The sequence below is a fragment of the Acipenser ruthenus genome, chromosome 7 (assembly GCF_902713425.1).
Source record: "Acipenser ruthenus chromosome 7, fAciRut3.2 maternal haplotype, whole genome shotgun sequence".
In the NCBI taxonomy this organism is placed as follows: Eukaryota; Metazoa; Chordata; class Actinopteri; order Acipenseriformes; family Acipenseridae; genus Acipenser; species Acipenser ruthenus.
This window is the reverse complement of record NC_081195.1, coordinates 17,824,391-17,837,954: the sequence shown is the minus strand read 5'-3', so window position 1 is coordinate 17,837,954 and position 13,564 is coordinate 17,824,391. Positions and strand designations below refer to the sequence as shown.

Genomic DNA, 13,564 nt, shown 5'->3' with positions numbered 1-13,564 from the left:
AATAACGAAATAAAGCCTGGAATTAGTAGGTTGTTGAAGATCTGCTTTTCCTGCAATTCATTAAGCCTGGGGATTCCCGGACAGCCTTAACAGTATCTGTTTGTCTGTTTTGAGACTAACTGTGCAATCCTCCCCATTGCACCATTCTGAAGGAATGTTTGTTTAAAAGGGTGGGGGTTGAATTGACCCCCCCCCCACCATGAAAAAGATGTGATGTTAAAATTACTATGGTCTTATGGCTACCCTGAAGTTTCTCACTGCCTTGAGTACGCATGGCTTAAACAAGCTGTTTTGTCCCTTTTGTTTTATGAAACATGAGCATCCAGACATAGATTTCTAAAGGTATGATTTACAGTGAAATTAAGTAAACTGTATTTGTTTTCTTTTTTTGAATATAAAGATTCAACTGTATGAAGATTTTGCCAAATCTCGAGCGAAGGTCGACCTCGATGACACGCTATCTCCTGCTACTGCACCACAAGAGAACGAACAGCCAAAGCTAAAGCCTGCTGGTCATGTGTTCCAGGTGCCTGTTTTGTTGCTTTTATAATGAGATGTTTGTTTTAACATGTGTTCTCTTCTCATTACCTTTCTTTGTCACAGTACCCAAACAAGTTTTTTTCCCAAGTGATCTGAAGGCTATTTGGTAGCAAACATAAAAGGAAATGGAATGGTAAAAGGTCAATAAATTGCTGTATTTGAATCTGTAAGAAAAGTATGAATTCAGACATCCTTGAATGCTATTTCATGAACTTGAGACGGTTGCATTTATGTAATTGCGCACAATGAAGATTCAAAGATTGCCACTATACATAAATCATGGTCTTCAAATGTGGTGTTTTTTATAGCTTCTTCGGAGAATGAGATATTATTCAGTCAAAATAAGGAGATGGTCGTGATGTTTTGTAGAATAGTTTGTCATCAGACTCTTACAAATTAGTTTTACCAGCATTGGGCTATATTGTTTGTTTGAATAATTCATGTGCTGCACAGAACTCAAGCTGGAATTGGAAAATATAGTGGCTGAAAAGGTCAGTTTTCACACTGGAATGATGGAGGCTATTTTCTATATTGCGTTACTTAAATTTTCCGGCATGTTGGAACGAATCTATTTCTCGGCCATGATCAAGAGGTCTGTGATGCATTAATTGTTACTTGACTGGATTAGTATTCATCACATAGCCCTCATGAATTTTACCAAGGAAATTCTCTTTTGATAATTTAGCTGTTACACTTCACAACACAGGGATATTGAGTTCCCACTTCAAAACAAATTTGTTTATATATTGTTTTACATTTCAGGCTGCAGAAAGAGATATTAGTAAGATAGTAATAGCCCTGAATCTACTGCAAAATGTATTATTAATAATGGGTCATTTATTCTGAATTGTGCTTCATACTCTATTATCATACCAAAGTTATTATATAGCATTAGCTTCCTTTACAAACAGACATCCCAAGGAGCTTTTAAAAAATAAGACTAAAAAGAGCTCTAAACTGCTGACTAGTAAAATGCCAAGTTAAACAAAATCTGTAAGTTCGAGTTAAAAGATACCGATTTGACTCGGCATTCTGAACAGAACCCGAAGTTCCAAAGTGAAGGAGCTTAAGAACTAGACCACATGTTTTTAAACAAGTTCTTGGAATTACCAAAAGACAGATCTCAAAGTCATGGCGGTTTGGAAAGGGTCAATAACTCGCACACAAAGGGAGGACCAGAACAGTCTATTGTCCTACAAGTAAGGAGCAACATTTTAAAATCAATACAATGCTTCACTGGAAGCCAAAGTAGTGATCTTAGGGAATGGTGACAGGTAGACTTGGTATGAGTAAGTATTCTGACTAGCATTTTGAACTGGGAGGCCAGCAAATTGGAAATGATTCTGTCTATGGTTTTTCATTATATGTAGGGCTTCTGTTTTTCGGGTTTTATTAATTGTATTTTTCGGTGCTCATTTTTAGCTATTTGAGTCTTACGTAAATTTGTTTTTTTTCCGGGGCCTTCGTTTTTGGATATACTGTATGAAATTTAGTGTTTTTGGTTACTTTCCAAAATGCTTGAGCATTTTTTGTTCGTTTTTTTGTTTTGTTTTGTTTTTGGTCAAAATATGTATACTAACTCGACAGTACTTGCACACTTAAGTTGTAACTTAAGTGGGACATTGCCCAGCAGCCCTGGGAAATGTATGTATTATTTTTGTAGTAGTTTTTTTTTTTTTTTTTTTTTTTTTTTTTTTTAATGGGAAAAGGGTAAAGTCAACGTGAATAGATTAACCATTTCCACAGTTTTTTTTTCCAGTGTTTATTGGCTATCCATCGATTTTAATTATTTTTGTATTGGGGGTGTTTTATCGGTTCAAACTGAAAATCAGAAGCACTAATTATATTATAGTGAACCATTTGCCTACCTTATGCCTTTTATACCTACCCAACTCAACTTTAGAAACCATAGTAGAGTCACAGCAAAGCACCACTTCAGTATGTCCTTGCATGATTCATTATAAAGTGTATTTCCTAACTCCAGGCTCTGCAGTACCTGAGAAAGCTGTGCAACCATCCAGCACTGGTTCTGATGCCACAGCACCCAGAATACAAACGGATTACAGAGCAGCTCGCTGCCCAGCGCACAACCCTGCGTGACATTCAGCATGCTCCAAAGCTCTCTGCACTAAAGCAGGTAGGTGGATCACAGCTTTGGGGGGGTGTCACTGTCTTGGTGATTCAGGGAAAGAATGCCTCCGATCTGACAAAGTTGAACTCCATTATCCTGTAACATGCTACAGAAGTCTAGTTCAGTTTTGCCGGTAACTTGCTTCTCTCGCCCCACCCCCCGACCCCAGCTTCTCTTGGACTGTGGTTTGGGAAATGGAGGCACCACCGAGGGTGGCACGGAGGCTGTTGTCGCTCAGCACCGAATCCTGATTTTCTGTCAGCTCAAAAGCATGCTGGACATCGTGGAACACCATCTCCTGAAAGCTCACCTGCCTTCAGTCACCTACCTGAGGCTGGACGGCAGCGTGCCGGCTGGACAGAGGCATTCCATTGTGTCACGGTAAGCATGCATCTAGCCTCTGATTTGGTTGGCCTGACGAAGGATTTCTCTTTGGAACTGCATAAACCAATGTTAGACTTTGCATTAGGATTTGTTAAGGAATTATGTTCCATTATATCCTAGGTTACCTATATATCTTGTTTTAAATAACATTTTGGATTGCATGCTTTTAATGAGTTTGTAATGGTAGTTCACAATAATGAAAAATCCCAACTGTCTTCCCCTTTCACTTCTGTTGACCTTATAAATGTTCTTGTATGGCATTTTGAAACTAAAATACATTTCATAAATGATCAGAGTTCCTAGAATGGCCTGACTGAATCTCTTCCTTGTTTCTAGATTCAATAATGACCCCTCTATCGATGTGCTCCTGCTCACCACTCATGTGGGAGGGCTGGGCCTGAACCTCACAGGGGCCGACACTGTAGTGTTTGTAGAACACGACTGGAACCCAATGAGAGACCTGCAGGCCATGGACCGAGCGCATCGTATTGGACAGGTACTATTGCAACTGTGACACAAACTTGTAGAGTGCCATTGACACCTCGGACAAGGGGCTTTATCTTAATTTGTGCATTTTTGGAACAATTTTAACCCTATAAAACTTAAAAATCTACTGTTGTTTTAAACTCATAACTGCATACACATAATAACTAAGAAATTGAGACATCCCAGCCAATTCTGATATGAATATCAACTTTGCTGTTTGAGATTACATTTCTGAACAGATTCATGTGATTTCTACATAATTTATAAAAACGTTGTTAGTTTGGTTGCTGTAGTCCTGTGGGGTTTCATAGTGTTGGCAGTGATGATGCTGTAAAACAGAGGTTTCTGTAATATAAAACAAATTGTTGCTATTATTATTTATTTTTATTTTTTTTATTATTTATTTAGCAGACAGCTTTATCCAAGGCGACTTACAGAGATTAGGGTGTGTGAACTATGCATCAGCTGCAGAGTCACTTACAATTATGTCTCACCCAAAAGATGGAGCACAAGGAGGTTAAGTGACTTGCTCAGGGTCATACAACGAGTCAGTGGCTGAGGTGGGATTTGAACCGGGGACCTCCTGGTTACAAGCCATTTTCTTTAACCACTGGCCCACACAGCCTCCTACTTTCAGAACCTTTGCTTTTGAGGAAAATGGCTTTGTCACAAATTCAAAATGAGAACTGAAGCCATCAATTAAGAGATCTTTATAGTGTGTCCATAAGCTCATGCTAAAAGTTGGATTTGCTCAAACTGCTGTGCAAAAGGGAGACCTGAAAGGCTACTGTAACTGCTCCTCGCTCCACTTTTTCATTTGAGCTTGCAGGTTAACTACTTGATACCTCAACACATTAAACCTTCAGTTTAGTGCTTATAGTTTAAGCCACTTGCTGCAATACTATAGCTCAATTCTTGCTTGCCTTCCTTCTAGAAACGTGTCGTCAATGTGTACCGGCTGATCACAAGAGGGACATTGGAAGAGAAGATTATGGGCCTGCAGAAATTCAAAATGAGCATAGCCAACACTGTGATTAGCCAAGAGAACGCCAGCCTTCAGAGCATGGGGACAGACCAGCTACTCAACCTCTTCACTCTTGAAAAGGTTATAATAGCTTCTTCTTCAGTGGATTTATTAATAGGGGCATTGATTTGGATTTTAAACTAAGAAAACTGTGCAACTACCCAGCACTGTTTTGACGCCACAGTAAAAACAAAACAAAAAAAGATGTCCTGGGGCTCCCGAGTAATGCCCTATAGCTTGGAGGTCACCAGTTCCTGGTCATGAGTTCCCAGGGGGCAACGCACAATCGGCCAAGCTCTACCCGGGCGGGGAGGGTTTAGGTTGGCTGGGGAATCCTTGGCTCACCGCACATCAGCAACCCCTGTGGCTGGCCTGGCGCATGCAGGCCTTATGTGCAACTCACAACTGTGTGGTCCTGTGCATTAGTAAGATTGATCTGATTATTACCAATGCTAGCAATGATTTAGAAGTTAAATGTTCTGCTTTCTACTCAATGGTTTAACGTTCTGCAGGCCAAAAAATTATTTCTTTGTGCTTCTGTCTGATATATAACTAAGCTGATGATGCGTTTTGTTCTTTGTTTAGGAGGAGAAAGCAGGGAAGGGTGAAGCCCCAGGCTCATCAGGAAAGACATCAGCAAAGTCTGTCCTTGAAAATCTAGGAGACCTTTGGAGTGAAGAACAATACGACACTGAATATAACCTGGATAGCTTCATGTATTCTTTAAAATAGCATGCTGGTCTGAGTCAAGTCTGAAGAGGTTGAATTGACATCCGTTCGCTGCTGATATTCAGCATACAGTACAATGAACTGTTCAGATGGGTGTGGGAATGCAAATGTTTATTTTGAAAGAAACCGATTTGAGACTTACACTTGAATATCTGTGTTTATTGAAGGGTGGTCGAATAAAATGTGTCTTGGGAGTTGGCAAGGTTTCTGCAAAGGTACATTTATTCGCTATCAACCAGTTAACAGCTTACCTGGGAGTAAGCGTCTAGAACACGTATGGGGTACTTGTCAGTTGTTTTTCAGCAGTCTTTGCATTAAACCGGTTAAAAGGATTTCAGTAAATTTAAGTCTAAACATTGAGCACACATTATGAATTAGGACACTGTTTTATCCTTTGGAGGTCTCAGGACTTGCTGCTTTTTTTTTTTTTTTTTCTCTTTTTAAATATGGCCAGTTGGCTCAAGACTAGGTTATTAACACAAATGAGGTAGTGCTGAATTGGGCCAAGATCACTATTTCAAAATATTTTGACAGCTATCTTTAAATAAAAATAAAAAATAAATAAATAATAAAAAAAAAATAAGTAAACCTTTTCAGGTTTCCAAGTACCTAATCTTGTACTGGAAGGAGGAGGAAGCATGTAGAGGCAGGTAGCAGGCTTATAGCTTGCTGTGTACTTGGGTGCAAAAACCAACAACTTGGAGCAGGAGCCTGGGCTAGTTATTGTGAGGATGAAAAACCACAACAGCTTTTAATTTTTTTTTTTTTTTTTTTTATTATTTGGTCAACATACTGACGAAGCATGACTTAAACTTTTATTTTTATTATGAACTGGCAGTTGTTCATGGGCTTGAGTCTAATATAAATAAAAGCGAGAAAGCTCTTTTGGTATGTATTGTAAGCAATCTTTTTTTTACTCCTAAATAGTTTAGTTTTTTTAAAGTGTTAGGAGCCGTTATTTCTTAATGTGCTCAACACACATGCTAAAATCCCTATTTCTAATTACTTGTAGCATTGTACTTTTTAAAGTGTTGGCTTGCACATGAACAAACAGCTATTACAGTGGTAGAAAATGGGGAACAGTTTCAATACCTGAATGAGTAGACCATTTAAACTATTTAAGTGTAAATATTTCTGTTCTTGCTGTTTTATCTAAGCAGATGGAATTATAATAAATTATAGAGATCTTTCTTTTTTCTGTCTTTTTAAACAAAAAAAAAATCAATACAAGATACATTTGTGAGTTTTACACATGCAGGATTTTTGGTGTGCATTTATATAGATTATTGGAATGGCATGTAGGTAGCTGTCATTGTGGGTTTAAATTGTAATAAATTGGAATAAATCTATTAATGCCAAGAACTATTGACATTAACTTAAGGTTATATAGCATGTTTAGCACTAAAAAAGATTGAGTTGTGCGATGAGTATCCCTTAATGCTATATATAACCATATTTACTGACACAGTCAGGATTAAAAATACATTTAAGAATGATATTTAAAGCTGCAGTTTCCCACACTCTATTATTATAAAACAATTTCTGAGTAACAGTTTATAGATCTGTGATGTCTGTTTTCCTAAGGTTAACCTCTAGTTTCCACACGGAAGACTACAACAAAATGCTCGGATATACAGACGTGCTCAAATTTGTTGGTACCCTTACAGCTCATTGAAATAATGCTTCATTCCTCCTGAAAAGTGATGAAATTAAAAGCTATTTTATCATGTATACTTGCATGCCTTTGGTATGTCATAGAATAAATTAAAGAAGCTGTGAAAAGAGATGAGTTATTGCTTATTCTACAATGATATTCTAAAATGGCCTGGACACATTTGTTGGTACCCCTTAGAAAAGATAATAAATAATTGGATTATAGTGATATTTCAAACTAATTAGTTTCATTAATTAGTATCACACATGTCTCCAATCTTGTAATCAGTTATTCAGCCTATTTAAATGGAGAAAAGTAGTCACTGTGCTGTTTGGTATCATTGTGTGCACCACACTGAACATGGACCAGAGAAAGCAAAGGAGAGAGTTGTCTGAGGAGATCAGAAAGAAAATAATAGACAAGCATGGTAAAGGTAAAGGCTACAAGACCATCTCCAAGCAGCTTGATGTTCCTGTGACAACAGTTGCAAATATTATTAAGAAGTTTAAAGTCCATGGAACTGTAGCCAACCTCCATGGGCATGACCGCAAGAGGAAAATCGACCCCAGATTGAACAGAAGGATAGTGCGAATGGTAGAAAAAGAACCAAGGATAACTGCCATAGAGATACAAGCTGGACTCCAAGGTGAAGGTACGTCAGTTTCTGATCGCACCATCCGTCGCTTTTTGAGCAAAAGTGGGCTCCATGGAAGAAGACCCAGGAGGACTCTACTTTTGAAAGAAAAACATAAAAAAGCCAGACTGAAATTTGCTAAAATGCATATTGACAAGCCACAATCCTTCTGGGAGAATGTCCTTTGGACAGATGAGTCAAAACTGGAGCCTTTTGGCAAGTCACATCAGCTCTATGTTCACAGATGAAAAAATGAAGCTTTCAAAGAAAAGAACATCATACCTACAGTGAAACATGGAGGAGGCTCGGTTATGTTTTGGGGCTGCTTTGCTGCGCTTGGCACAGGGTGCCTTGAATCTGTGCAGGGCACAATGAAATCTCAAGACTATCAAGGCATTCTGGAGCGAAACGTACTGCCCAGTGTCAGAAAGCTCTGTCTCAGTCGCGGGTCATGGGTCCTCCAACAGGATAATGACCCAAAACACACAGCTAAAAGCACCCAAGAATGGATAAGAACAAAACATTGGACTATTCTGAAGTGGCCTTCTATGAGTCCTGATCTGAATCCTATCGAACATCTATGGAAAGAGCTGAAACTTGCAGTCTGGAGAAGGCACCCATCAAACCTGAGACAGCTGGAGCAGTTTGCTCAGGAAGAGTGGGCCAAACTACCTGTTAACAGGTGCAGAAGTCTCATTGAGAGCTACAGAAAACGTTTGATTGCAGTGATTGCCTCTAAAGGTTGCGCAACAAAATATTAGGTTAGCGGTCCCATCATTTTTGTCCATGCCATTTTCATTTGTTTTATTATTTACAATATTATGTTGAATAAAAAATCAAAAGCAAAGTCTGATTTCTATTAAATATGGAATAAACAATGGTGGATGCCAATTACTTTTGTCAGTTTCAAGTTATTTCAGAGAAAATTGTGCATTCTTTGTTTTTTGTGGAAGGGTACCAACAAATTTGAGCACGTCTGTATAGTGAAAAGTGTTGAATTTAAATCAAGGGAAGTAATGCTAAAACTTTACAATGCAGTAGTAAGACCTTATCTAGAATATTGTGTCCAGTTCTGGTTACCTCGCTACAAAAAGGATAGTGCTGCTCTAGAAAGAGTGCAAAGAAGAGTGACCAGAATTATTCCAGGTTTAAAAGGCATGTCCTATACAGACAGGCTAAAAGAATTTAATGTATTCAGACTTGAACAAAGAAGACTACGTGGCGATCTGATTCAAGCATTCCAAATTCCAAAAGGTATTGACAATGTCGACCCAAAGGAATTTTTCGACCTGAAAAAAGAAACAAGGACCAGGGGTCACAAATGGAGATTAGATAAAGGCATTCAGAACAAAATAGGAGGCACTTTTTTTTTACACAGAGAATTGTGGGAGTCTCGAACCAACTCCCCAGTAATGTTGTTGAAGCTGACACCCTGGTATCCTTCAAGAAGCTGCTTGATGAGATTCTGGGATCAATAAGCTACTAACAACCAAATAAGCAAGATGGGCCAAATGGCCTCCTCTCGTTTGTAAACTTTCTTATGTTCTTACATTCAATGCATCCTCTTGTTATTGCCTGAATAGAAGTTTGATACACAGGTATGTTTCCATGTGTTTTATACTAGTAATGACAGCTTACCATAAAATAATGCTGCCTTCCAATTTTGATAGCATTTAAATCTCTCTTTTGAAATACATTTTTTAACATTTCAGGGGTATGGATTTCCCACCTTGTCTTTGAAATAGACTTTTAACAGACTAGATTGAAAGATCTTTTACTATACAATGAATTGCCAAACCTGGGAGTCTCAATTGTTTTTGCTGTATTCCCTTTTGTATGTGTTTGATTAAGCTTTGATGTTGAGTCAGTTTGGTAGCATATGACCTGGAAATCGGTTGCTTTTTTATATTTGTTATGTTACTGATGGGTCATTTAGAAATCCTAGGCTGAAGTCAAGCCCCTTTATAGCTTGCTGTAAAACACAACTCTACTTCTAAGCAGAGAGGACTGAAATAAAGCAAGCACATGTGTTCAGCTAGCCCATTAATATTTTAACATCCTGAGGTGCTGGATTTTTCAGGCATAATGGAATACTGCTTTGTCCTTCAGCCAGATCATTCTGAGCTTTCGGCACCTGCATTTCTGCTGCATTCACAAAAGTATTCGCTAGATAGCGACTTCACTTTGTTTTTACTTTCAGCAGAACAATTGCATTGAGGAAAAGCAAAGCTCTAACAGCAGTGAAAAGAGGCACTCTTCACGAGTGCATCGGCAATTAAATGTTAATGGTCTGAATGGGTTAACATACCTCGAGATACCTTGTAGTCGAAGCCACATTGTGTCATTTCAGTGATCAGGGTGAATGGTGGCCCACCCTGATATTAGGTACTGATCCTAATGAAGGCCAGTGTACAGATACTGAGAAACTGTTTCAGCTCAGCGCTCTATTTCATTACATGCTTTAATGCCACTGTGCACATCCGGCACAATGCGTTTTCAGATCGTGATTTTAAAGTGTTTGGGTCTTCTTTTAAAGCACATTGCTTGATGGAGACTGCTCTGTACGAGTGCATTCTCATTTGTCTTTTGTGCCTGAATCTGCCCTGCAGTATTGCTGGTTACAGGGCTGTGACCAAGACAAACAGATGTTCAATTTCTGTGACGCATTCCTCTATTATGAACACTTGCTGCCAGCATGAGACAGCCTTGTTCTAAAAATCTGGTAGTTGTTGAGCAAAGCTAATGTTTTTTCAATTCCCTCAACTGGTTTGCTGTTCAATGTTTTGCTGCCCACATACTTTTCTGTTCTGCATGTATTTTGTAGTGCCCTCTCAGGGCTGTGTCTGGTGAATCTCATGCAGTGCTGGAATTGGCTTGCTTGTCTAGTCTGCTTTAAGTACTCTGCTGATTTTTAACCCGCCTGCTACTACCTCCTTTTCTTCATCTAAAAATGCACAAAAACATGTTCAGTTCAGTTTATTATAGCATTATTATCCTCTGCAGCTGTCATTCACTGCACAATGTAAATCGCCACTAGCAGAACATTCATCATGTTTCTTCATTTTTGTGATTCAATGTTCTGCAACTATGAGGCCACACACAGTGTAACTTTGCATAGGTAACAAAGATGCCACTACAGGCCTTACCCAGGACTGAATTCTTTCTCAGATGTGTATCCTTTTCCATATTTAAGATGCAGCAGCCAGCGCTCTACCAACCCTCATAAAAGTTTACCACCGTACTTTAGCAGTTTTCCCACACTATATACTGGGAAATGCATTTACCATAATTTTCCCTAGTTTGCCATGTTTAATAATTGGCTTTACCATACCTTCCTACTCTTTTACAATGCTTACCTATGCGTTACCATGCCTTCACTATGCTTTATTACACTTTACAATGATTTTATTGTGGTAAACTTTTATAAGGGAACTCGCCATGCAAGATCTGTCTTGATTGATAATGGCCCAGGGTTCATAAATATTTAATTTAATAGACAAATAGTAAAAGTACTAAAATAAGTATTTGACGTTAGAAACGTGCGATTGAAACAAGTGTCTATTTGCATGACTCCAGCCATAATATTTACACGTTGATGATTCTATAAAATCTTTTAAATCCAGTAATTGTTTGAAAATGACTGGCTTCCCAGGGAAAATAAGGAGCTTTCCATTCTAATTTTCCATTTCCGATTGCCCGAACACATTAACCAAAAGCTGCAAATGTGTGAAATAAGCGTCACACAAGCAAAATGTGTTAGGTTAATTAAATTAAGGTCAGTACAGGATGCCATGTTTAGATTTAATTACAGTACTGTAACCATCCTCACAATAAAAAAAAAAAAAAGACTAGAATTCTGATATTATGAGGTAGCAACCCTTAGGCATGGCTCAAGCCAACATGTAGAAATGCATTCAGATTCACAGATGGTCTTAGACTAATGTACTGGCAGTGGTAACATTGACACACAGTTCAAAACCGGATGTTTTGTAGCAGCTCAAAGGCAGAGATAGCTGTGTGTTTTTCCCTGTACTAGATAATCTCCAATCTCACCTTTAACCCCCTGCCAGCATTAATTGAAGCTGCAATTCTGTTCAATATGAAACAGATTTCTTGGTGAATGTTTCCTACATAACTACTCAATTTACTATTGGTCACACTCTGGTTTATTAGATAACAGATCATGCTGGCCTTCCAGTTGGTTCAGCTACAGCCCTTAATTAAATTGTTGGCTCTTTGATCAACAAGCTTCCTCCCTCCTTGCAGATTTTTTGCACTCAAAACATGCATGCTTAGACTGTTACCTGCAGTAGCTCAAGGTAGAAAAACTACACCTGGTATCACAACTGGTAATTACTATAAATTACATGTAATCACAGAGAATTACCTTTTCATTTATTTGAATTAGTTTTAATATTTGTGTGTTTGCCACTAATAAGTAAAGAAAAGAACAACTATTACTAAGAATTAAATACAATTCTAAATTACTTAAATCTCCTTCAATTACAAACGTTTCCACTATAAATCGAAACATTTGTCAGATCAAGTTTAAGAACACAAAGCTCTCACTTTTTAATGTCAGGGGTACTGCACTTTTAAAAGCTGCTTTTAAACAGTTTTCAATGGGATATTTAGCCACCTGACACTCTTTAAGTAGAAGGTAGTGTTTGGAGAGATGCTTCATGCACCCTAATGGAAGTTATTTAGCCTCCACATGTTTGGAAAGCGACCAGAAGATACAGTAGTTTGCTGTAACCTTCCTGTGACGTTAGTAAAATAAGCCTCAAGTTTTCTTAGTATTTTGTTACTCAGACAAGCTGTGGTTAGGGCTCCTGCTTCCAAAAATCTGAAGCAACCATAGACAAAGCTTATTTATACAGAAATTAAATTCAATATGTTTTTAGTGTGTAAGGCTCAAGTAACCATGGATTTTACACTGCTAGTGTAACAGTTCCGTCCCCTTTTGGTGAGATGATGTTCAAAACTTTATAACCATGGTTGCAGACGAGCCCAGCTCTTTTGCATAGTGGTCTTAATACCCCCCCCCCCCCCCCAAGAGGGATTAAAAACTGGTCTTTGTTTTTTTTTTGTGAATACGTGCCATCTGTAGCACACACTTTTGTGTAAAGAAGCTGTCCCTGACAGGAATGATTCAATTGTTTGTCCAACTCTGCATATCACTCTGCACTACAATATCTGTGTGGAAACAGATAGCTCAGCTGTCTGATCTCAGACTAAAATACATGTTAAAGCTGCAGTATTTGTAGTGGATTATGTGCTATTTTTTATCCGACTATTTGTTGTGTAGTATGGTGAAGGACTGTGGGAGGTATACTGTTCAGAAACCAAGATCATTTCCTTTATGCTATTAAAACATATACACAGGGCTGCAATCTCACATCTGCTAGTCTGTGGTTACAGAGTTACTGTGCATCACAGCCTATAAAATGGGCAATTAAAAAATGTGGTTGCAGGCCTACTGTACAGTCTACCCACAAGAATGGGGGATTCAAATACATGTAGGTACACTTGTAGTATTGACACTATATAATGCAATGTTACACTGGATATTTCATTAGCTGACATTACATTGAAATGCATCTGTGGCAGGCAAAGGATACCGATGCATGATTGTAGTTCGAATCCCTCTAGATTTGGTTGCCTATAGATGATATTTTTTTCTCAGCTGTAGCTTGTTGTGTCACATGACTGCTTCCCGGTGGTAACCAGTATGAACCAGCCCTGACACCTCTAGTGGCTGTTTACTTGATGCTATAAAACAATAGTCTTGCTGTGAGTAATTTGTGTGTATATCGACTGCAAAATATCTGCTGCATGCACATGATAAGTCATCTAGAGACAATGTTATTGACAGCATAATTCATTATAAATCACCTTCAGTTCAAACAAAAGCAGTTTTATTATGTCTTGTTTTATTTCACGTTCGTGTTGTTTTCTAGGACACAGTGCTGGAATATTCTA

General features: G+C 38.3%; 1 protein-coding gene across 2 annotated transcripts in view; it reads left to right on the top strand.

Moving 5' to 3' along the window:
- Positions 1–6,183, top strand: part of LOC117415648 (TATA-binding protein-associated factor 172-like) — a 61,620-nt gene extending 55,437 nt beyond the window's left edge. For both annotated transcript variants that reach the window (XM_059026512.1, XM_034026240.3), the window contains exons 33-38: positions 401–526; positions 2,525–2,677; positions 2,841–3,052; positions 3,392–3,551; positions 4,476–4,646; positions 5,151–6,183. In XM_059026512.1, the coding sequence (XP_058882495.1) occupies positions 401–526; positions 2,525–2,677; positions 2,841–3,052; positions 3,392–3,551; positions 4,476–4,646; positions 5,151–5,297 (969 nt within the window). In that variant the 3' untranslated portion in view covers positions 5,298–6,183. The remainder of the gene's footprint in view (positions 1–400; positions 527–2,524; positions 2,678–2,840; positions 3,053–3,391; positions 3,552–4,475; positions 4,647–5,150) is intronic.
- Positions 6,184–13,564: the final 7,381 nt, after the last annotated feature.